The sequence below is a fragment of the Nesoenas mayeri genome, assembly GCF_963082525.1.
Source record: "Nesoenas mayeri genome assembly, chromosome: 3".
NCBI lineage: Eukaryota > Metazoa > Chordata > Aves > Columbiformes > Columbidae > Nesoenas > Nesoenas mayeri.
The window spans coordinates 1,691,974-1,717,647 of NC_137544.1; the positions used below are offsets into that span (position 1 = coordinate 1,691,974).

Here is a 25,674-nt window from a genome sequence, read left to right on the forward strand (position 1 = left end):
CTGCTCCATGGGGGGATTGCACTGGATGAGCTTTCCAGGGCCCTTCAACCCCTGACATTCTGGGATTCTGTGATTTTACCACCAGCAGATTATCAAGTTTTCATGCAACCTGCTCTCCAAGAAGAGCCAAGAAGCTTGTAACATCCAAGGAAAGGCAAAATAAACAGCCTGAAACTGGGTAACCACAGGGAAAAGACAATGCCTGAACCTCTACAGGCTCAATCCGATGAGTGCCAATAGATTTGGGTGTTTTAAGACATCATTGTATTCACCCAGAAGGAAGATGAGTGTGAATTTCAGCAAAACTTGTATTTTAAACTCAAGCTACTTGGGAAAGGCTCATCTCCCTTCTGTGTTTCTTCCGAGGTGGGAGCGGATGAGGGATCAGGGGAGGCTGGATTTAGTAACAATTTCTTCCCCAAAGGGCTGTGGGGCATTGGAACAGGCTGCCCACGGCAGTGCTGGAGTCACCAGCCCTGGAGGGTTGGACAGACGGACATGAGGTTCTCAGGACACGGGGCAGTGCCAGGGGTGGGCTATGGTTGGACTCGATGATCTTAAAGATCTTTTCCCATGTAAATGATTCTATATAAATAATATACATAAAAACCACTCTAAGGCCAACATCACTGAGGACACAAGAGTGTTTTTTACAGTGCTCTCCAAGCACCAGCTGATTAAACAAAACAACCTCAAGCGTTTTCTTACCCAGAGACTTCGGCAACAAGTTCTTGACGAACTCGGCGTGATCCCCCACGTGCAGGATGCTGTAGACACTGGTGTTCATGAGCTCCTCCTGGTTATAACCCAGGTAGCTGGTCACGTTCTCGGAGACGAAGACGATCCTCCCTTCGCGGTTCACGACGAAGAAGAAGCCATCCAACGCCTGCAAGGGGAAGAAACCCAGGTCAGGATGCTCCTTGACCCTGGACAACCTTCCTCTGCCTCGCACATTCGGCTTCATCCCCGCTCCGTGTCCCAGCAGCGATCAAATAACAGCCCGTTTGCTTCAAACACGTCTTCAAGTCCGCAACCTCCTCTGCTAAGGACGTTGCTGCCACTAAGGACGGTGCCAGCGGAGGAGAAATGATCCTCTGCCAAGGGCCGGAGCAGGCAGAAAGGCTCTAATTTGGCAAGGCACTGAAATTAAGCATATGCTTGATTTGCTTAATTACAGCCCAAGAATGACAGAGCCTTTGCATCATGCAGAATGAGGGGTTTGTTTGGTTTGTTGCTTTTTTTCATGCGTTTAGGATGCAAGTGGCAAATTCAGCCTTGGAATCGAATGGAGGAGGACAAGCACGACCCAGACCAAACCACACACCACCGGCAGATCTTCTGCTTATTTTAACGAGGACACCGTCATGGATTTTAATTAACCACCGTGGTCCGGGGTGGTAATTTCTTCTATAGCTTTCTGGTGCTACAAAATAAACTCAAGAGCTGCAGAGCCCAGTGCTTGCACATTGAGCCCTTGAGACGGCTGATTGATGATTTACGCTCTTCCAAGCACCTCAAATGTTTAATCCAAGCAAGATTTGGTTTTTCTGGAGCCTAATTCCTACTTATCCTGCTCATGGACAGCAAGCTCCGGTGGACCGTGATCCTGCAACAAGACCTGGTCATATTGCAGAGCTGGAGATGGTGCGGAGACAGGAGAAACTCGGGATGCCCAAAAATTGGTACCCACAGCATTGCCTTCCCCTCGCCATCCTCCCATTTGCCTGTGCTGGCAGCGAGGGGCTCCGATGGATCTTTATTTAATGCAGTTTCTAAATAAAACCCCAGGTTTTGCTGTAGAACAACATTTAAGGGCAAGAAACGGGAAGCATATAAAAAAGAGAAGGAAAAAAGCAAGAAATCGTTTGTTAAAACGGTTCTGGCAGATTGGCGGCAATTTTCCTTATTCGCAGCCGTTGCCAAGACAACCAGCCTTTGCTCTTCAGGCACCCACAAAACAGAAAAGGCCCCTGGATGGATTTTAAACCCCACTTGGACCCTTTTCTCCAGGTGATGCTGGTTTTGGGGGCCGGGGGAGCCGGGAAGAGGCGGCGGCCGCTGGGCATCCAACTTGCACCCCCCTATTCCATTGAATTATTAGAATGAAATTCCATTAAATTACCTCATCAGCTTAATTAGTTACAGAAGTCAAGCCTGAACAACAAGTCAAAGAGGCAAAAAACCTTCCTAAAAATGAACAAAATGCTTTTAACAGCCCTTTTCACCTCTGCTTTTCCGGGTCTGCAATCCCCCCTGAGCCCAGGGCTCCCGAAGGAGCTGGAAGTCACTTGGGGGGTGTTTTTTTGGCTGCGGAGCCCTTGGGGACCAGCGAAACCACTAATTGCTCCTTGCAATCAATCCGCATGGAGAATAAACTCAGCGAAGGCTTGGCATCCGCATGGGTTGGGGTCAGCGCCTCAAGCGCACGGGAGGAGAATGATTAAGAAATGATTCCTCAGCTTGTATAGATAATAACCCTCGTCTAAACACGCGCTTTAAACCACATCATACAGGGTGAGTTGTTTACAAAGCGGTATCGACTGAGCAGTAACGCATCGATACCCGGCCCAAGCGCGGAGGGTAATTTGGAGTCGTGAGCTGGCTGATTTAATTAATTTCCTTTTGTTTTTCTACACAAGAGCTCAGGTTTTCCAGGGCTGTTTCTATTATGATGTGCTGCTGTCCTCGCTTCACTCCCCATCACCCAAGGGCCACAACAAGCCACCTTTGCCCACGTGTGGACACGGACACGAGGGGACCGGCCCAGCGGAACGATGCTCAGCATTTCAGCAATGGAAAGGCACGTTTCCCAAGACCACACTGCAAACCAGGCAGATTTACAGTGGATTTAGGGACGCTGCTCTCTCTCATGGATTCATTGGCTCTGCCGCTGCTCTCGTAGGATGATTTCTCCCAATTTAAGCCAAATCCTGGTGTTTTGTTGAGGTTCTGCCTTCTTCTCCTGCATCGCTTTATATTCCTGTGCCTGTTTTACTCCTCAAAACCCCTCCAGACTAATTTCTAAGCCCCTCCTGCATTTTTCACAGAATCACAGAATCCCAGAATGTCAGGGGTTGAAGGGCCCTGGAAAGCTCATCCAGTGCAATCCCCCCATGGAGCAGGAACACCCAGATGAGGTTACACAGGAAGGTGTCCAGGCGGGTTGGAATGTCTGCACAGAAGGAGACTCCACAACCCCCTGGGCAGCCTGGGCCAGGCTCTGCCACCCTCACCGGGGAGAAGTTTCTTCTCATATTTAAGTGGAACCTCCTGTGTTCCCGTTTGAACCCATTGCCCCTTGTCCTGTCCCTGGTTGTCACCAGCAGAGCCTGGCTCCATCCTCCTGACACTGCCCCTTTCCATATCGATCCCCAGGAATGAGTCCCCCCTCAGTGTCCTCTTGTCCAGCTCCAGAGCCCCAGCTCCCTCAGCCTTTCCTCACACGGGAGATGCTCCACTCCCTGCAGCATCTTGGTGGCTGCGCTGGACTCTCTCCAGCAGTTCCCTGTCCTGCTGGAACTGAGGGGCCACAACTGGACACAAGATTCCAGGTGTGGTCTCCCCAGGGCAGAGCAGAGGGGCAGGAGAACCTCTCTGACCTACTGACCACCCCCTTCTAACCCACCCCAGGTCCCATTGGCTTCCTGGCCACAAGGGCCCAGTGCTGGCTCATGGTCACCCTGCTGTCCCCAGGACCCCCAGGTCCCTTTCCCCTACACTGCTCTCCAACAGCTCATTCCCCAACTTACACTGGAACCTGGGGCTGTTCCTGCCCAGATTCAAGACTCTACACTTGCCCTTGTTCTATTTCATTACATTTTCCCTGCCCAACTCTCCAGCCTGTCCAGGTCTCTGATGGCACCACAGCTTCCAGTGTCACCACTCCTCCCAGCTTGGTGTCACCAGCAAACTTGCTGATAGTGCACTCTCTTGCCTCTTTTAAACCCAGCACCTCTGTATCCAGCTCCTGCTTAACTCCATCCACATGTTTCCAGCACCCATTTTCCAGCTGTTCCACAAATTAGACCCTTCCATCTTTTGGAGATGCAGAAGAGGCCAAAAATGTGACTTGGGGGGGTGGAATCTCTCTCCCCAGGTATCCTGAAACCCAGCCTGGTTTTCTGTCTTAAATATGATGCCACATTTTACCTTCCAGCTCTTGGGCTCCCACCAGAAAACGCAGAGTAAATCATCGGGCTGTGTCATGTCAGCAATTAAGCTCTTACAGTTAATTAAATGAATCAGATGTGACTTCCTTTGGGGTTGCAAATGTGTAATTTTCTCAGGTGGGTTCAAGGCGTGAAGGCGGATGCGGGACGGTGATCGTCAACCCCCCCAACCCAACCACCCCCTGAGAAACTGATGATTCTGATTCTGTGAAATCACTGGTTGAGCCGTTTTGGATTTGAAGTTTATCTCTGGGGCCTGGATATTATAAAACCCTGACATAAAAACCTTCTCCATACCCGATCGGGTCCAACTCGGACCTTCCTCCTGAGACAGGATTGTTTCTGATTTATTGATGCCAACAGAAATGCGAAGCGCCCTCCTCATCCTCCCTATTTTTCAGAGCACTGGAAGATCCAGATCTGCTGAAAACCACCCACCACAAGACTCAACTCACCTCCAAACCAAAAGCAACTCAATATTTTAATGCTGATATTAAGAAGTTACGTAGAACAGCTTCAACTTAACCAAGTCCACGTTCCATCAAGAGTCACTTTCCAACGCATTCGCTGATGCGAAGGACTAGAATCAGTTTAACTGCAACTTAGGCCAGGGATGCAGCTGGGTTTAGAGCATCCCAACTCCATCTCCATTGCATTCCTCCTCTGTATTTCACTTTCTTAGGGCAGTAGCGGGACCTCGGAGCATCAACAACCACATTTGAGCACCCACCTCCAGGAGAAGAGGTCCCAGAGACTCCTTCTCAATCACACCTTGGCTGCTGGATGAGATGTCGGACTTCTGCACTTCATCATCAGCCGCTTTCTCTGTAGCAAAGGAAAAGGGATGGTTTAGCAACAAAAAAGTCACTTTACTACTGATTTATTGCCTATAATCACGTTTTTAGGGACATGGTTTAGAGGTGGACTTGACGGCGTGAGGTTAACATCCAACTCAATGGTCTTAAAGGTCTTTTCCAACCAAAATGATTCTATGATTCTAAAATACTACGAGGCAATGCAGGATGTGCACCAAAAAACTCCAGCATTTGCATTTCATCCCTCAGTCCCGTGAAGATATAATGTCATTTCTAACTATTTATTCATTATTACAAAATAAAAGCACTCATTCCATCACCATCTACTGCTAGCAAGAAGGGAAAACCCATCTTAGGCAGAAAGAGACATCCAAAATCAACATTTTGAAAAGGAAACAGTATATCCAGTTTAGCGTGAGCTAGAATATTTGATCTGGAACTTTTCGGACAACACTTTGTGAAAACAAACCCACTGGGAGGAATTCACAGAGAACACGCCGTGCCAAAGGGATCCTGCTGGAGGAAACATAAAGCAGCTTGAACCAGGGATATACGGGGAATATCATGGATGCTGGGCAGCTGGGGATGGGAAGAGCATCCAACACCGAGCGGGTGATGCTGCTGAGGAAAACTCTTATTGCTGAATAATCCCTTTGGGGAAAAAAACCAAACCAAACAACCCCAAAACTCATAGAGAGGGCCCTGTTATTCATCTCGCACTCCCCCGAAAGGCGCCAGTCATGACACACAGCTTCTCCGAGGAATTCAGGGTAAATCCAGCAGCCAAAGGCGGGTGGCAAGTGGGATGTGAGAAAGCTGGTGATCGCGGGCAAGGGAGCCGTGATGTGGCTGGGGTTTCAGGGCTGTTTCACAGAACCACAGGATGTCAGGGGTTGAAGGGCCCTGGAAAGCTCATCCAGTGCAATCCCCCCATGGAGCAGGAACACCCAGATGAGGTTACACAGGAAGGTGTCCAGGCGGGTTGGAATGTCTGCACAGAAGGAGACTCCACAACCCCCCTGGGCAGCCTGGGCCAGGCTCTGACACCCTCACCCACAACAAGTTGCTTCTCCTCTTTCAGTGGAACCTTTTGTGTTCCAGTTTGCACCCATTGCCCCTTGTCCTGTCCCTGGTTGTCACCAGCAGAGCCTGGCTCCATCCTCCTGACACTGCCCCTTTCCATATTGATCCCCAGGAATGAGTCCCCCCTCAGTGTCCTCTTGTCCAGCTCCAGAGCCCCAGCTCCCTCAGCCTTTCCTCACATGGGAGATGCTCCACTCCCTGCAGCATCTTGGTGGCTGCGCTGGACTCTCTCCAGCAGTTCCCTGTCCTGCTGGAGCTGAGGGGCCACAACTGGACACAAGATTCCAGGTGTGGTCTCCCCAGGGCAGAGCAGAGGGGCAGGAGAACCTCTCTGACCTACTGACCACCCCCTTCTAACCCACCCCAGGTCCCATTGGCTTCCTGGCCACAAGGGCCCAGTGCTGGCTCATGGTCACCCTGCTGTCCCCAGGACCCCCAGGTCCCTTTCCCCTACACTGCTCTCCAACAGGTCATTCCCCAACTTACACTGGAACCTGGGGTTGTTCCTGCCCAGATTCAGGACTCTACACTTGCCCTTGTTCTATTTCATTAAATTTCTCCCCGTCAGCTCTCCAGCCTGTCCAGGTTTTGTTTGCTCCACAGCGTGGAAAATCCCTTCGCCTCTCCAGATGCCACAAGGACAGCAGTGTCCCCATTGCCACGGGACACAGGTGAGAATAATCCCTGATGGCTGGGAAGCGGGCGCCTCTGGGGCTATGGATGTATTTGCAGAAAAGAGATTAATTACTGCTTAATTACATCATTTGGGCAGAATATGAGCAGAAAGAGGCAAGTGGGAGCTAAATGTTAATGGAGAGGATACCTGCTTCGTTAATCATGCATTACGTAGCTAGAGGAAAGCAGGGACACCTCAGCCTGCAGATGCTTTTTGCTCTGGTGATGTTTTGCTCCGCAATACGAACAGGCAAGGTCCTGGGGACATCCGAGGGGCAATGGGAATTATCAGCTGTGCAGGATGCAAAACCGCACGGGAGACCCAAAGCATCCGTGGTCCAGGCTCACACAGGCAGCTCTGATTAAATATGAAGAAGACTCTCTGTAGGTAGCCAAAAAATGACTTGAAATGCGGTCCCCTTGTTAATTTTACACCATTTACAAGGTTTTCCCAGGTACCGGCACCACAAATTCAGCCTCGTAGCTGAAAATTAAGCTGTGTTCTTTCTGTGTAACTGTTAATTGTTGGTATAAAGAAAGATGGGGGGGTGGGATGCGGCTGGTGATTCGTGCACAATGGGTCCAGGGCGATGTGGCCCCGTCCTTGTGGGAATAACATCCCGGGGTTTGCCGGGAAACCAAGGGGATGCTCAGCAAACACCCCAGGACCAAACACGTGTGTGGTGGGGGGAGCTGGAGGAGGAACATCACCCAAACTGGTTTCAATAGGGATGGCAGCAGGTTGTGAACACAGCAGGACAAGGGAAAAGGCTCCTCAACCCCCCGCGCCTCGCGCAGGACCTGGAAACCCTCCTGTGCATCAATACATACACGCTTATCAACCAAATTGTCTTTGTGTACCAACAAACCAGGCCGATGAAAGTTCCCAGAGGGCAAGAGATGTTTTCTTGGGATAAATATCCATTAAATAAACAGCTGAGAGGTTTCTAGGACTGTTGGATATTTCCTCCTCATCCCTCTCGATGTTGGTCTCCGTTTCTCATCATTGTGGCACCAAGGCAGCTGTTCCCCCAATCGTTCGTAAGCGAAAGCTAAATTGCATTTGCTGTTTCGCAGCATGTTGGATGCAAAGTTTATTACTCGACATCAAATCACATTTGCAAAATGCACAGATGTGGCACTTTAAACTCTTCACCTCTGCGTCCTCTCAGGACTTGACGCATCTTTATCCATGTTCAAGCTCACTTTGAGTGTTTCTCCTTCCCGACTCTGTCCTTTACCCCGGGAAGGTTTTGCTCAAAACTTGCTCTTGTGGCCCCAAAACCAACAAGCAACGGGCAGCCCCTTTCCAGCATGCACAGGTTTTGGGTGCTCAAGCAACGGTCTGACTTCAACCCTAAAATCCGTGACTCCTGCATCCTGCTATGGACCCCCTAAGCAGCTTATTGCGTCCCCATTGGCCTCAGTTTCCCCTGTTTCAAGCAGAAATCAGAGTTCACCCCACCCAACCCACCTCTGAGCGGCGATGGTTAAATGGTGAAAGAGCAGCACCCCCTGATGCAGACACCCAAATCCCTTCCAGGCGTGGAAAATCTTCCCGTACACCCCAAACCACGCGAGCTGGTGGGTACCACAGCATGAGAAATGGCTGCTTTTACTTCCATAATCTTAATAAATTGATGCACTTAAAGGTGATGCCCAGGTTTCAGCTCTAATCCTCTAATTGGGCTGCAGGATCCTCCTCGTGTTTCAGTGCAATAGTTTCATCTGCCCGTTATTTGGGAGGATCAGGATGATGCGTTGGCACCGTCTCCCTCCCGCACAAGTTCTTCTCCTTCCCACCTTTGCAGCACCAGGATCCAGGAGCTGATGAATCCCTTAAAAATCCTGCTCATCTTCTCCGAGCTGACACATCCCAGAGATGCACAAGCATCAGTGCATCTTCAGTTCATGTCCTTAAAGCAGCTCTTTAGCTTTTCCATCCTGAGCATCAAGGAATACATGACAAGCAAACCGCTTGGTTTGCACCTTAACCCATTCATCTCAATTTGATTGCTATTTTTCCAGCATTAATTGCGGCTGGCGACAGGCTGATGCACTCGGGGAGCGGGCCAGGCATCCCCTGTGCTCAATGCAGCCAAACACAGAGCAAATTCCCACTTCCCCGAGCTCGTAATCTGATTATAAAGCTGGACAGACAGATCGACAGGAAAACAAACCAACGGGAGCGACACGAGCCCCCGCGCTGCTGCTGCTGAGGCTGTGGGGATCCAGCTTTGGCAGCCTCGGGCACCGTAAATCCCCATCGCACAATAAACACCAGGCACGCCAACGGCCCCGATTGGAACTTCACGGCCGCAAATGTCATTAAAGCCTTTTCTTTCTTCTCGCATAGAGGAGCTATTTGAAATGCATTCCTTAAAATACACCCCGTTTTTCTGATATCCAGAGAGACATCTGGGCGCCTCTGGAGTCTATAGGAACCGTGGGGTCCTTGCTGCTCCAAAAATATCATTGGATTTGAATGGTGAGGTAAGTGTGCTATAAGCAGGTCACCCAACACCACCGATAGATAGCGCAGATACCTGATGCCCACTGTGGTGCCTGGGAACACCACGGACGCTTTGAAAACAATCTTGTCCCGTGCCAACCCGGGCAGCCAAGCTCAGTGTGGGAAGAGGTGACATTTCCAGCTCAGCCTCGCTGTTCCGCAGCCACACGAACATCCTGGCTTGAAGCAGCTGATTCTTTGCAGGATGAAAAGAAGGGATGGAGCGGGATAGAGGATGCTGCTAAAGCACAGTGAGACCGGGAGGGATAGACTCATAGAATCGTGGGAACACAGAATCATTTGGGTTGGAAGAGACCCTTAAGATCATCGAGTCCAACCGTTAACCACCCCTGGCACTGCCCCATGTCCTGAGAACCTCATGTCCGTCTGTCCAACCCTCCAGGGCTGGTGACTCCAGCACTGCCCTGGGCAGCCTGTTCCAATGCCCCACAGCCCTTTGGGGAAGAAATTGTTCCCCACATCCAACCTCAACCTCCCCTGGCGCAACTTGAGGCCGTTTCCTCTGCTCCTGGCGCTTGTTCCTGGGGGGCAGAGCCCGACCCCCCTGGCTCCAAGCTCCTTTCAGGCAGGTCAGAGATCAGAAGGTCTCCCCTCAGCTCCTGTTCTCCAGCTGAACCCCCCAGGTCCCTCAGCCGCTCCATCACACTTGTGCTCCAGCCCCTCACCAGCTCCGTTCCCTTCTCTCCACTCGCTCCAGCACCTCAAGGCCTTTCTTGGTGTGAGGAGCCAAAAACTGCCCCCAGGATTGGCGGTTTGTCCTCCCGAGGTCCCAGCACAGGGACGGTCACTGCCCTGGGCCTGCTGGCCACACTATTTTTGATCCGCTCGGGTGCCCTGATGCTGGAAGCGATGCCCAGCCGCACAAAGCAATGGGAACAGATTGGGCATCCCCAAGAGCCACTCTCCCCATCCTCAGCCGTGTCTGGGGGTACCACAGGCTGCTGACGGGGGGGCAGCTCCTCCCGTGCTCACGCAATGGAAGGACAGCACAGAGAGGCAAAGAAAAGCGGGGGTGGGAGGTGAACAGAGTGATAATCAATCCCCCTGGCAAAGCGAGGGTGACAGAGGGGTGACAAGCTGCTGGAACAGCGGGGAGCAGCCCAGGCTGGGGGGACAGCAGCAAGACGAGGTGTGCGGACAAGCAGTCGATGTGTTTGGGGCATCTTCCCCGTTGATTTTAGAAGACGTCAACGCACAAAGTCCTTTCTTCTTGTTAATAAGAGACCAAAGCATACACGAGAAAGGCAAACTGTTATTTCTGTTCCTCTACAAGAAACGGCCCCGTCAATAAACTGCCTCACACCCTCTGCCCAAAACCACATCGCGTAGAGCAAAACCAAAAACTGTGGCTTTGGCAAGCGGGTGCCACCACCCCCATGCCCACACAGGTACAGGGTCACGGGTGTTTTCCCCTTTCTTTGTCTCTTTTCCCTCTTTGCATTATTATGTTTTATTTTCCCAGTGTCCCCAGTTCATCTTAGTCGCCTTTATTCCTATTTCGGGTCGTCTGCTCTTTCTCCACCATGATTTTGGTGGCACGGGGCACAGCAAAACCATCCTACACTCGCCTTCCTCTGCTTCCAGACTTCTGTAGCTAAAACCCCAATATCTGGAGAAAATCAGGCACCCAAAACAGGGAGAAATCCAGCACCTAAGGGAGGGAAAAGGGGGAGAGGAGCTGTGACCTCCTGACCATAGCCAGAGACCTTTCCTGGAGCAACATTGAGACCACGACCACGCAGCTCGAGGACGTGATCAGAAAAGCCCCCAAAAAGCTGTAACTCATCATGTTTTACCCAAAACATGTCATGTTACAACAAGACAAAGCCCCTTGATCTTGGGGAGTCAACCCCGGCCCGCAGGCTCCATCGCATGGAGCTCCAGAGCAGCATCCAGGGCGAGCGCTCCCATCTCTCCATCTTCTCCATCTCTTAGATCTTTTCAATTAAAATCATACCAGCTGTCTGATTCTGCTCTTCATGTAAAATTTTGCAGCTGAAATGCCTTTTATTTTTCCCTCAGAAATGGGAAAGGAGTATCCGAAAAACAATATATTGCATGTGGGTCTTCTAAAACGGAACACAAAAACTACAAAATACGGTTTTGCTGAGAAACGTCATGAACATAGAATATCAGAACAATTGTTTCCACTTACCCAGAGCAAAAATTTGTCATAAATCGCGTTTTGCCTGGAGTTGCGAGGAGCTCGTTGCTGCTCCCCAAGGAAACCCCCACGGAGAGGCCCTCGCGACCCAAACGCTGCCCCACGCTCTCCAAGGGCTCGTTTTCAACCCCGGATTTCTATGCGCAATGTTCATTCTTCATTTCTCGTGACAGCAGCCCCAAAAGTCCTTGGGTTTGGATTTTTCTATTCAAAATTCAACAGCTCAAAGGCAAAAAAGCCCAAGTGAGGAGGATTCAAGGCAGTTCCCGGAGTGCATTGGGTGCCCCGGTGGGTACCAAGGATGCAGGACAAGATGGAGACGTTGATGTGATGCCTAGAAAACGCGATGGAGCACCAGGCACATCATATCCCTGTCCCTTTCCACAGCCTCACGAAGGGTTATATCAGCTGAACACCCCAGATCTCAGCCAGATCTGTCTGAGCAAGCTGGGAGGAGTGGTGACACTGGAAGCTGTGCTGCCATCAGAGACCTGGACAGGCTGGAGAGCTGGGCAGGGAAAATTTAATGGAATAGAACAAGGGCAAGTGTAGAGTCTTGAATCTGGGCAGGAACAACCCCAGGTTCCAGTGTAAGTTGGGAATGGCCTGTTGGAGAGCAGTGTAGGGAAAAGGGACCTGGGGGTCCTGGGGACAGCAGGGTGACCATGAGCCAGCACTGGGCCCTTGTGGCCAGGAAGCCAATGGGACCTGGGGTGGGTTAGAAGGGGGTGGTCAGTAGGTCCGAGAGGTTCTCCTGCCCCTCTGCTCTGCCCTGGGGAGACCACACCTGGAATCTTGTGTCCAGTTGTGGCCCCTCAGCTCCAGCAGGACAGGGAACTGCTGCAGAGAGTCCAGCGCAGCCACCAAGATGCTGCAGGGAGTGGAGCATCTCCCGTGTGAGGAAAGGCTGAGGGAGCTGGGGCTCTGGAGCTGGACAAGAGGACACTGAGGGGGGACTCATTCCTGGGGATCAATATGGAAAGGGGCAGTGTCAGGAGGATGGAGCCAGGCTCTGCTGGTGACAACCAGGGACAGGACAAGGGGCAATGGGTGCAAACTGGAACACAGGAGGTTCCACTTGACTATGAGAAGCAACTTGTTGTGGGTGAGGGTGTCAGAGCCTGGCCCAGGCTGCCCAGAGGGGTTGTGGAGTCTCCTTCTGTGCAGACATTCCAACCCGCCTGGACACCTTCCTGTGTAACCTCATCTGGGTGTTCCTGCTCCATGGGGGGATTGCACTGGATGAGCTTTCCAGGGCCCTTCAACCCCTGACATTCTGGGATTCTGTGATTTTTAAAAGATGAGCAACGAAAAAAAACCCCAACAATCCACATCTGTAATTTCTCAAATGAGCAGCTTTGATTTTCAGTTAATTAAAATCAGATGGAACAGACTCGGTGCATCCACGGACCGAGAGCGTGACAGAAAGCTGGGCCATTACTTAGTGCCTACTATGGGGTTCACCAGTCCCGTAAACCCAACAGGAAAATAAAAAGCCATAAATATGAACTCCTTTTCAGAAGGTGTGCACTGTCAGTGGAGCAGGAAAGAGATGATATCAAAAAGCCACGAGAGGAGAAGACGACAATGGCATTGGGGGATTGGACTAGATGATCTTTTGAGGTCCCTTCCAATCCCAAACATACTGTGATACTGTGATTGATGCAGGAATGTGGAACCAGACTGTAGAAATGGCATTTTTTCATGGTTTTAAGTGGTACTTGAAGAAGACAGCGTGTCCAGGCCTGTCTGTGAGGTGAGGGATGTGCTGGGGGTTCCTCTAAACCAAAATTCAAGATTGGAAGCTGCGATTTGCCCAACGCCCCCATATTCAACGTCAGCACATTCCCACAGAGGCAGCTGCAGAAAACCCATCCTGGAGCCCTCCTTTCTCCACTTCCACAAACACCAGATTCCTCCAAAACACTGTATGGAAATCAGCAGCTCTGGGGTTGTGTAACTTGTTATACTAGTGGGAGGAAGGAAATTATCTGATTGATGAATTTGAAAAAAAACTGTGGAAAAATACAATCTGTGAGATTCAGAGCTTGAAATTACCAGTGCAAGAAACAGAAGAGCAGATCTTGGGATCCTTCCGACCCCTGTGCTCGTCGGTTTTACACCACCCGTTGGGATGGTCTATTGGTGACAAACACAACCGCGACGCCAGGTCACCCTGGGACACCGGCGTGAGATCCATCCCATGGAACATGGGACATCTGTGATGGAGACACTTCCACCTGAGCTACTCGCCTCATGCTCTCCTTACAGACAAAGCGAAGAAAAAGGGTTTTTTAGGGGAGATTTTGCCAGATCTATTTTAAATTCTTATGCTAAGATAGAGTCTAATTTTGGGGTTTTTGGGGTGTCGCGACCCCTATTCCACAGCCAGCACTCAACCAGCTTTTGTTCTCTCTCTCTTTTGCTCTGTTTCTCCTTGAGGCGGCCGAACCTCCAATCCTGGGGCAGTTTTGGGCCCCTCACGCCAAGAAAGGCCTTGAGGTGCTGGAGCGAGGGGAGAGAAGGGAAAGGAGCTGGTGAGGGGCTGGAGCACAAGTGTGATGGAGCGGCTGAGGGACCTGGGGGGTTCAGCTGGAGAACAGGAGCTGAGGGGAGACCTTCTGATCTCTGACCTGCCTGAAAGGAGCTTGGAGCCAGGGGGGTCGGGCTCTGCTCCCCAGGAACAAGCGCCAGGAGCAGAGGAAACGGCCTCAAGTTGCGCCAGGGGAGGTTGAGGTTGGATGTGGGGAACAATTTCTTCCCCAAAGGGCTGTAGGGCATTGGAACAGGCTGCCCAGGGCAGTGCTGGAGTCACCAGCCCTGGAGGGCTGGACAGATGGACATGAGGTTCTCAGGACATGGGGCAGTGCCAGGGGTGGGGAATGGTTGGACTGGATGATCTTAAGGGTCTTTTCCAACCAAAATGATTCCATGATTCTATGACGGCTCCATCTAACGCTCTCAGAGCCGTTTGCCATAGCCTGTCCTCACCAGCCCATGGTGGCACTGGGAAGTCGCACTGAAGCCCAGGGCTGGTCTCAGCAGATACCAACCTCTCCAACCACTGCATAAACCATCACATCCTAAAAGGATGAAACCACACAGACTTGTTCATCTGCCAGCATAGATTCGCAGGTAGGACGCTGGATTTATAACGAGGTCAGTGATTTCAAGACAGCTTTTAAACCTCCTGAGAGAAAGATACAACAGGGCAACGTCTACATAAATGCAGCAATGACTTATCCTTCCGCTTGCCCGAAAAACCCTTCAACATGGATATTTCAGAACCAGGACAACATCTCATGATGCTTTGGTGCAATTCGCCATATGGAGCTGGTGGCAGGTCCCCTTGGCAGGAGGGCTATAGCCACCTCTACCACATCTACAACCAGCCCCAAGAAACAGGCACTTCTGACAGGCAACAATCCAACTCTGTAATGGGGCTTCAGCCTGGTCATCCCACACTCAAGCAACATTAGAATCATAGAATCACAGAATAGTTTGGGTTGAAATGACCTTTAAAGCTCATCGGGTCCAACCGCTGCCATGAGCAGGGACATCTTCACCCAGATCACCTTCCACGTGGCTATGGGCTGCTCCCCCGTTTTGGCTGCTCCTCCAGCTGGTATTTCCCCTCTTCTCCCACACAGAGGATAAAGATTTTGAGGGCAGGAATTTTCTTTGGCTCTTTTAAACTTTTTGCTTATTTTTTGAAATATGTATCTAACCAGCAACAGGCACAACCAAGTTCCTCAGGACCCCACGATGCAAATACATCCCTAGTCTTGTTTTAACCCATTTGACCCTTACTATAATTTGCAAAGAACGTATTCCAGCATTGCCCTCGTCCTCACCAACTGCTACGTACTCAACCAAATGGCAACCGGTGACATCCTTCCAAGTGAGGACCTCAGGGAGGACGGACAAGACACGTGCTTCCCTTTAACGAGCCTAAGACATTAATCCCCATTAACACTCCCATTTTCCAGCTGAAGAAACGCAATGCACAACCACAAATGCTTCTGCAACTCCTCCTGGAGTGGATTAAGAAGTTCGTTGGCATCTTCTGAGTTGCCATAACACGCCGCATGAACGCTCATAACCCAAAAGCAACCAGAGTTGGCTTCAACCGATAGTGGTTTCACATCCCATGGTGGTTGACCAACTGGTGGGTCTCTTAAAGGACTCTGGGTAGACCTGATGTACCATCAGTGTACAACAGCACCAGGAGTACAGGTTAAGATCCAAGACACCACTCCTTGCTCCGATCAACAAACATCACTTTGGCAACGTTTATATGGAAAACTCTATTTTTCTGCATCTGATGAAACCCTTGTGCAGCGGCGAAGGGCTCAGAGGAAAGCGCGCTGCCATGAAACAGAAGGAAAAGGGCTTTTCTTTCTGTCTTCACACCTTTTAGAGTTAAACATTAATGGTGTCGAGATGTCTTAAGTAAAAAAAGGCTGGTTGTCTGAACAATGTCAGGAAAAATTATATGGTGCTGAGCGAAATCAAAATTAATGAGCGCTGAATGCTGACAGGAGAGAACAGGCATAAGGAGCCGAGACTTTTTTATAGTCGACGCTGAGATCAGGCAGGTAGAACATTTCCATCTTGCTGGGGGAAGGAATAAAGGGAGGAGAAAACTTTAATCTCAAATTTAATTCCTTCAAAAACTGTGTCACTTCTGCACGGCCAAATCTGCAGAGATGAGAAAGGGCTACAAGCATCTCCCCCCCCGATTTTAATGCAGCCCTGGCATAGCCTTCCTTCTCCTCCTGCAGGCATAAAATACATCGCAACACCACTTTAACGATCCGACTTAATTAATTTTGCAAAGAATTAGACTGTCTTTTCTCAAGACGTAGCAACTTGAAGCCCTGCGTGTTCAAGTCCAAGAGAACTTCCTATTAAAAATTCACTCATGTTGACTGTTAAACCAGCTCGATGCTCAAGCTGCACGGGCACGTCCAAGATGCGAACGGCACCGGCGAGGAGCTGCCGGCCAATGCGTGCGCACAATGCAAAGCTCGAGCGCGGCGAGGGGGAGCGCAGGCTGGCTCCTCCAACCCAACCTCCTTGTGTCTCCCACCTGTCCCTCCGCGGTGGCAAAGGGACGCTTGTGAATCTGCAGCCATGGCGGGGATCGACTTGCGCCAAAGGGATCTGTTGGAGGCCATGGGAAATGTTGTGGTGTGCGTAAGTGAACTGAAGAGTGGATGGAACACGTGCGCATGAGTGTGATCAGTAGGTGCACGTGAAGCTCCAGACTGTGAGATGCCCCTGGGTGGATGGGGATGGGCAGGAATGAGCCACGTGGTATGGGAAGCTACAGAATCCCAATAAAAAGAATTAGCTCAGTAAGAACCATGCTGCACCACGGAGGGATCACCCACAGCTTCTGATGCTTCTCTTGTCTTTCTAGGATTTACTTTCTGAGATGCTCTGGGGTTGTTTGGAAGAACCATGGGGCACCAAATCAACCCAAAATCCCAGAATCCCAGAATCCCAGAATGTCAGGGGTTGGAAGGGCCCTGGAAAGCTCATCCAGTGCAATCCCCCCATGGAGCAGGAACACCCAGATGAGGTTACACAGGAAGGTGTCCAGGCGGGTTGGAATGTCTGCACAGAAGGAGACTCCACAACCCCCCTGGGCAGCCTGGGCCAGGCTCTGACACCCTCACCCCCAACAAGTTGCTTCTCATAGTCAAGTGGAACCTCCTGTGTTCCAGTTTGTACCCATTACCCCTTGTCCTGTCACTGATTGTCACCAGAAGAGCCTGGCTCCATCCTCCTGACACTCCCTCTTTCCATATTGATCCCCAGGAATGAGTCCCCCCTCAGTGTCCTCTTGTCCAGCTCCAGAGCCCCAGCTCCCTCAGCCTTTCCTCACACGGGAGATGCTCCACTCCCTGCAGCATCTTGGTGGCTGCGCTGGACTCTCTGCAGCAGTTCCCTGTCCTGCTGGAACTGAGGGGCCACAACTGGACACAAGATTCCAGGTGTGGTCTCCCCAGGGCAGAGCAGAGGGGCAGGAGAACCTCTCGGACCTACTGACCACCCCCTTCTAACCCACCCCAGGTGGGGTGCCTAGGAACAAGGTGCAGCTACCTGCAACTAAATTTTAAGGACCAAATCCATTATTTACAACACTTGGGTTGGTCCAAACTATTCCCTGCTCCCACAAGAAAGTGTCCACGCACATAATTCACTGTCTCAGCACAGCAGCTGCACCAAACCCAGAGCAAACACCAGCTTGGAGAACCTGATCCACCACTCCAGCGTTCATCAACCCTGCTCATTGTAATATAGACTGAATGAGTTAAAGGGTAGTTATAGAATAATAGAACAGTTTGGGTTGAAGGGACCTTCCCATCTCCCCCAGTTCCCCCTGCCATGAGCAGGGACATCTGCACCAGCTCAGGCTGCTCAGACCCCGTCCAGCCTGGCCTGGGATGTCTCCAGGGATGGTTCAGCCACCACCTCTCTGGCCAACCTGGGCCAGGCTCTCACCACCCTCAGCACAAACAATTTCTGCATCATGTCTGGCCTGAATCTCCCTCCTTTAGTTTAAAACCATCACCCCTTGTCCTGTTACAACAGGCCCTGCTCGAAAGTCTGTCCTCACCTTTGTTACAGGCTCCTTTTAAGTAATTAGGTGAGACCAGAGGTTTAATTAATGAATGAAAACCTGTCTTGGAAGGCGGACTTCCCAAATAATCAAGGGCAGAAGGAACGGTGAGAAGTATCATTTCAAACCACCCAGATGGCGTTGTTGGTTCTCTACCCAAGGCTCTGATGAGGCTTTAAGTGCCACCAAACCCCCTGAGATGAAATCATGGGGCTCGGGGAGGCAGAAGAAGCCAGATGAGGAGCTCGACAACCGGGCACCGGGGAATAAAGCGGCCCCGGAGGAAGCGAGACGGCTCCTGTGTCTCTCACGCTCGTGTCCCGGCAAGTTTGTTTGCTTTGCCCAACCGCAGCGCTCGGCACAATAAAAGCCATTATCTCCTTGTACAAATCTCCCTTTATTTCCTCTGCTCACAGGAGCGTTAGGAGGATTAAGGTCTAGAAAAGTTTGTTCAGGGGAAGATCGGAAATGAAAACAGTCAGACTTGCATTGCTGACTCCAAGTATGGGGTTTTTTTTCCCTGTAAGAAAATAGGTTGATGGTGTTAGTTCTTGCTTTTTAGGCATGGAAATGCTTGCACCACCGGCCACTCTCATGGGTCAGTAATGAGAGGGGCACTTGCAGAGATGCTTTAGGGTGAGTTTGCCTCTGAAACCCCTCTTAGATGGGACTAGATCAGATGAGACGCCTCCAATACGGCTGCTAGAAGAGACGTGGGATGGGCCTCGCTCATCCTGCTCCTGCACCCAAAGGGATGGAGCTCATGGGATCCACGAACCCACTGCTGATCATCAACCAAACGAACCGGAGTCCAGAGCAGAGCGAGGAGAAGCTCCCAGGACACAAAATCCTGCCCGGGTGCCATCCCGGGGGGAAGACGAATCTTCAAATAGCTTTTGTCCATCTCTACAAAGGGCAAGAAGGGCCACGAAAAGGGTTTGAAAAAAAGGGGATGTTTTTCCTCTTCCTTTCCGAACTCTCTTAAAAATTAGATTGAATCGAGGGAAAAAACACAGAAAAAAAGGAGTCAAAAAAAGCAAATCTAAAGCAACAGAAGGCAGGAGGAGGAGTGATTTCTACAGGTGGTTTATGACTTCCCGCATGATCCCCACGCCTGTTACATCCTATCAGATCCTCTTCTTACGGCGAGGTGCTAAAGGATTTATTAGTTCTTGACAGTGTGAGATGTTTAAAAGCTTGAGGATGTAATAACCAAATGTTCACTTGTTAAAATAACGGCACCGTTTGGAGCGGTCTGTGCAATTCTTAGCAGCCTCCCCTTCCCCTTGCTCTATATTTAAGTTGCCAGCTAGATTAAAACTGTCAGGGCAGGGATGCGAATCTTATTGACATGCTTTGTAGGTGGTACGGCTCCATAGAATAAACATATAGAGGGGATGCTCCCCGGTGCTGCTGCACAGGCAGAGATTTTTATAGTACTGACCCGGGGGAGCTTGTATCTGAAATCAATCCCTGATAGAAAGCAGATTATTCCAGAAGATACAGAGAAAGGCTTCCCAACGTCTGCGGGGAGCGCGGGATGCAATCTGGTTAACGTTTCACCTCGCAACCGAACTGCGGAGAAGGGGAAGGCGTGAAATTCCCCACACCCGCCCCAGCAAACTCGTCACCCCTCGTGCGTGAGGTGCAATTAATTACTCTGATAACGGGGAGGTTTCAATCCCGAGAAGGGCATAGGAGGGAATGTGGGGCAGGGGATTCAGGCGGATGCTCGGGAAGCAAAGCGAAGATTCTCGCCCCAACTCTGCGCTGGCACAAGTTGCTGCCGTAGGTGGGAATTTCACTCTCGAGGCATTTTTCAAAATCAAAATGTTCAGATTTATAGAGATGGGCCGATTTGACTTCCTGAAGACCACAGAGCCATCAAGGTTAACTTCTCTAGCAGCCAGCACTTCCCATTCTTCTTAGTGTTCATAGATAGCATCACCATCACGTCCCCACTCCATTTCCCCTCCTTCAAATACATTCAACAGAGCTCTTCAACCTTTCAAGCTGCAAGACATCTTCTCCAGCCTCTGGCTCTGGATTTTGCAATCCCCTTCCAGCCTAGGCTCCAGTTTTGTCCCACCACCACCACCCACACGTAATGTCACCCAAGAGAAGCCCACCTTGCTTTCCATCGCACCCCAAGTTCACACCGGCTTCGCTTCCAGGATCTCCACGTCTTCTTGAATAATTTTGTACGTCCTTTCACATCCATGAAGATGTTGGGCGGCACTGAGATGTAGCAGAGACTCCCCAAAAGCTCCATGAAACTCGATTTTAAGAATTAAGGCGTTTCATCAAGATGAGGGGAGGTCACCAGTGATCCTCTGGCACCCAAGGTAAGGTGGTCAAAACACACACCAGCTCAAGGGTGGGTTGACCGAAAAGAAGACCAAATGGTAACAAAACTACCCAATTGCTCTGCTAAACTGTGCTAATTTCTCCCAGATTCCACTACTCGAAGGTCATGCACTCATCCACCAAGAACATGAGCTTTGGCTACAAGTTGGAGATGGCTTAATGGAGGTGACAAGAACAAATAACCACCGTTACCTCCAGTATACCATGGGTGGTACCAGCAACAACCTAATGCTACTGGTAAGAAAAATCATGTCAGTCTGGGCCAATTCACTCAAGAAAAATCAGCTTTACTTGGAAGAAGTACAGAAAAGAGCTGTTGGGTTGATGAAAGGAAAGGCGTAACTATTTGACACCAAGATCTTACGAGAGCTTGGTTTGTCGGATAAGTCAAGTGAAGGTAGAGAACAAGAGCAACAACTTCATAAAAATATATTAGGCAAGAGTCATAATTGCCAAACGGAAGAAAAAAAACCAAATTAAGGGGCAACGTTGGCACAGAAACGATCCGAAACTCATTTCCACCCAAACCGAGCAGGTGGTTTCATGCTCTTCAGGATCTCAGAAAGATTCCTGGAAGGATGAAGTTAAACAGCTCAAAGGACTCGATGTGTTTGTTCTCTGTTTACCTTGGCCCAGCCCCACACTTGAGGCCTTTCAGGGGGCACCTATGGAAGCCAAGGAGGAATTCCCCCTCCCCGCTGGCGTCTCATGTGCCCTCCAGGGCTGGGTTGTTTGTCTTTCTCTGGAGCCCTCAAACAAATGGGGGAAGATTGGCCACCGAGACGGGATGGACGTGGTGCCAATCTCGCCCTGCACAAGCAGCTCCATCGGGATCAACCCAACCACCAGATTTGGGATGAAGAAAGAGTTTTCCCATCTGTAAGAGACAGCAGTGTTGGTCAAGAAGGTCCTTCCTGACCTCAGGGATGAAGGTGGAGGAACCCGGAGCCTGCCAAAGCAAAACTCCCCTTTTCTGACCTCCCTTGAAGCAAACAAAATCAGGGTAACTCTGCTAAAAGTCAATGCATTTGAAGAGGAGACTACAGCACCAGGCTGACAGTTGTAGCCTGAAGACATTCCAATCTAATTTTAGATTTGACACAAACCTTAATGTGGTTTTAATTAATTAAAAAAAAAATCCTTTAATTAATGTAAACCCCTTAAAGCGGTTTTCATTTACTCCATTTCCAGGAGACGTTTCCACTTACATCGCTCCTCAGCTGCCGTTCTGCCGCTTGCTTTTGTTCTTCAGTCAAACCTCAAATGTTGCACCTAAACTTCTCTTTATAATGCATTGTTGGCCTTTAAAGTTGGGATGCTTTGAGCTCAGACTATTTCTTGAGCCTTCGCTTTAATAGTTTTCCAAGCAATGGTGTTTCCATCTCTTCTCTGACTACACAAAAACTCTACAACTTGTTCTTCCACTGCATGAGTGTCCTCTTGTGGGTCTACGGGAGGATCTCCGTGTTGACTCAGCACATGAAAGTGACCAAAAATTACACTTGAATTCTCTGAATCCTGTAGTTTCTCTCAATTTCAGTTTCACACAAGGCAAAGGTGGTGGTGATGTCCTTCTGGCAGCAACACCCACCTTGGGCAGCTCTCCAGGCCACCAAGGAAGGAGCTCAGATGTGATGTGGGAATGCAGCAGGACATCCCCAGGGTCCAGATCCCCTGGGACCTCTCTCTCCTTGGCTCTCCTGATGGCAACTGGCACTTGGCAGAGCGGCTACTGGCTCCTGTCTTCAATCTGCTCCATCTCCATGCCCAGCCCGGGCACCTCATCAATGTGACCATCGCACACTGTGTCCATTTTTGGGACCCCAGTGTAAGACAAACTGGAGCGAGTTCAGTGGTGGCCACCAAGATGGTCAGGGCTGGAGGAATGATCCTGAGAGCATCACCAAGGGAAGGGGTTTGCTCAGCCTGGAGAAGAGATGGCTCAGGGGCAGCTGACAGCCTGCCTGTGCCTACAACAATCGTAGAAGCATTTTGGTTGGAAGAGACCCTCAAGATCATTGAGTTCAACCATAACCTAAATCTAGCACTAACCCATGTCCCCAAGGTCCTCATCTATACATCTGTTCAACCCCTCCAGGGATGGTGACTCCACCACTGCCCTGGGCAGCCTGTTCCAATACCTGACAACCCTTTCCATGAAGAAATGTTTCCCAATATCCAATCTGAACCTTTCTTGGCACAACTTGAGGCCATTTCCTCTTGGAGAGGAGTTATGGAGGCGCTGGAGCCACGTTCTTCACAGCGATGCATGGTGAGAAGAGGAGAAGCAATGGGTGCAAATGAAGCAAGAGATGTTCAGGTGGGACAGGAGGAAAATCTTGTTCATCATGAGACCAGCCAAGTCTTGGAGCAGGTTGCACTTGTGCTTCTCCATCCTTAGGGGCTTCCAAAGCCCAACTGGGTAAAGCCCTCAGCAGTCTAGGCCAATGCCAGAGCTGACCCCGCTTTGAGCCCACTTGTCAAACACCAACACTATCCGAAATGGAAATAAACTTGATGAAAATGAGGTGGTTCCAGCTGCACAGAGACATCACCAACCCCCAGTAAAACGTTCAGTTTCTCCAAAAGGACACTGGATTACAAGACGGGGAAAGGAAGAGCTGAAAGAGCATTCAAAAATATAAAACACAAGGAATAATGCAAGGATAAACAAGGCAGAGCACGTTATGCAGAAGGTACTTTCCATTAGCGGAGTGGAGGCAACAGCTCCAAGGACCTGAGAAATTTAACCAGAAACTGGAAATACTGCCTGGGATTCAATGCACGTCAAGAAAGATGCGTTCGAATTGGTGTCGGTAAAAGAAGGATATGCAGACAATTCAGGAGGATCCTAAACGAATAAAAGACTAAAGACTTTAACTACATTATCGTGGCAAGACAAAACCAAGTGAGGGGGAAGGTCCCAAAGGCTCCATCCCCTCCTGCACTGGGGATCTCCAGCTCCATTGCAGACACAGTAACGTGGACCGGGGCTGGATATTTCCCCCAAGCTGATGAAGGTCCATGAAGAGCCCAGGGGCTGTGGCCACAAACCCCTGTGGACTGAGGGTACCGTGGGAGCCTGGAGCCGGGCAGAAGAAACCAGCTGGTTTAACTGGGCTGCACTGGGCTCCTCTGCTTTGGGGCAGAGCTCACCAAGGGGCCTCGGCTCAGCTTCCACACACCGCATGCAACTCCTCGCTCTGTGGTTTTATGGCAGTGATTTTATGATCTCTACTCATGTACCACATCACTTGGCTGCTGGGACAAGAAGGGGCTCTTGACTCGGTGCCCGAGGACAATGTCTTCTCCTCCCCGAACCTCATGCCGCTGTCACAGGCCGTGGGAGAAGCCTCTTCCCAGACCACTGCTAAATAGCAAGCCAAAGGCTTTTTTGTTCTCTTTTGAAAGCTCATCATGCGTTGGCATCCCAAAGCCAAGCAGAACCTCAGCATTTGTTCTGAAGAGGCTTCCAAATGTCCCACTGAGGACCCAGGACCTCAACACGCTCAAAGCTGTCCATGTATATCACAGAATAAATCCGGGGCCAGATCTAAGCATATGACAAGACAGCAGGGAAACTTAATTAAAGGAAAGCCACTGACAGCCCAGTGATTGTGTGCAACAGAGCAGCCAAAATCAATAATTATTTAGTATACTTCAATTAATGAACCTACTGTATTTACCCAAAAGGATAATTACTTCCCCAAGTAGGTTGACTTCCAAATGGGGGGTGGTCTTCAATTCAGGGTCCTCTTCTTTTTGGGCTGATGTGCCCTATGGACAAAGCAGCACAGACTTGCCTGAAGAAGCCTGTGTCCCAAAATACGACACTTCCATGTAGTAGAAGAACAAGCTATGGAATTTTAGCGTAATCTGACAAGAGACAGAAATGCTCTTATCTCTGAAACCTCTGAAAATTATTAAAGTAAAGGCTCAAGAAAGAACCTTCTCCTCCTCCCCGCCCAAGGTAACTGTGCAGGTTAACACATCAACATTTGGGAAAGCAAGCTAATTCTTCACCTAGGTACCTTTTAAAACATCCTGATTCAGGTCACTATTCTGTAGAATTATTACAGAATAAAATGGCATTAATTAAGATCAGATTTTAAAAAATTTTCCTTATCCATCTATAAGAATAAATTCAGCAATTTGGGCTCAGAAAAGCCAGGATCACCGAGGTCGAAGGGGCCACGCACGGGGTCATACGACCCTCCATAGTCACAAGAAGCTTTGTACTGAAGTCAAAGCAGTGACTTGGGGTCCTTCAAGAACCAAGCCGAGTTGTACAAATCCAAGCAAACACAGCACAAATCCTTCATTTTGGCAACTACGGAGTAAATCTGCTGGGTATTTTGGACCTCGTAGGAGCAGAAACACATGAGCATCGCACCAGGTGTGCTGGCGATGCCGGGAGCCATGCGGCGGATGCTCCTGGACCAGGTACCTGCCGGCTCTGCGCACCGATTGCTGCAGAAGCCGAACATACGGCGGCTCAGCGGGAGAGACGTCAGCGATGAGCAAACGCCGGGATACGGGGGAAGGAGGTGCCTTGGATGCCGGCAGTGATAGAGTCACCGGTGATGCCTTCGGAGCTGTTTCAAGGGCAACCCTCTGCGGCTGTTTGAGTTTGTGTGCAGGGGAATGAAAAGCTCAATGCTACGTGATTTATTCTGTTACGGTGTTGGATTTATACTCCTGCTCTGGAAGGAAACAAAGCAGCCTATCAATGGAGAGGGTTTCGGGGAAAAGATCATCTTAAAAAGGACACTTGCAAGGTTGGGTGCTCTACAAGAGAGATGAGATGCCTTTCAGTACATAAAAGATATGGAAAGACTTTTGAGCAGGGCCTGTTGCAATAGGACAAGGGGTGATGGTTTTAAACTGAAGGAGGGAGATTCAGGCTGGACATGAGGAAGAAATTGTTGCCCCGAGGGTGGTGAGAGCCTGGCCCAGTTGGCCAGAGAGGTGGTGGCTGAACCATCCCTGGAGACATCCCAGGCCAGGCTGGACGGGGCTCTGAGCAACCTGAGCTGGTGCAGATGTCCCTGCTCATGGCAGGGGAACTGGGGGAGCTGGGAAGGTTCTTTCCAGCCTAAACCATCCTGTGATTCTATGACTCCTCCGCTGGCTCCCATTTCCATCCGATCTCCGCACGCTGCTCATCGCCCCTTCCATAAACGAAAGGTTATTGCCATCCCAAAACCTGGGTGTTTCATCGAAAAGCTCTTCCAGGG

The 25,674-nt window shown here is 50.2% G+C and overlaps 1 protein-coding gene across 2 annotated transcripts in view; it reads right to left on the reverse strand.

Annotated features, from left to right (window-relative positions):
* The window catches only part of NCOA1 (nuclear receptor coactivator 1), a gene marked incomplete at its 5' end in the record, with an annotated part of 67,408 nt that overhangs the window by 32,742 nt on the left and 8,992 nt on the right, over nucleotides 1-25,674 (reverse strand). For both annotated transcript variants that reach the window (XM_080342156.1, XM_080342157.1), the window contains 2 exons: nucleotides 709-886; nucleotides 4,900-4,994. In XM_080342156.1, the coding sequence (XP_080198282.1) occupies nucleotides 709-886; nucleotides 4,900-4,994 (273 nt within the window). The remainder of the gene's footprint in view (nucleotides 1-708; nucleotides 887-4,899; nucleotides 4,995-25,674) is intronic.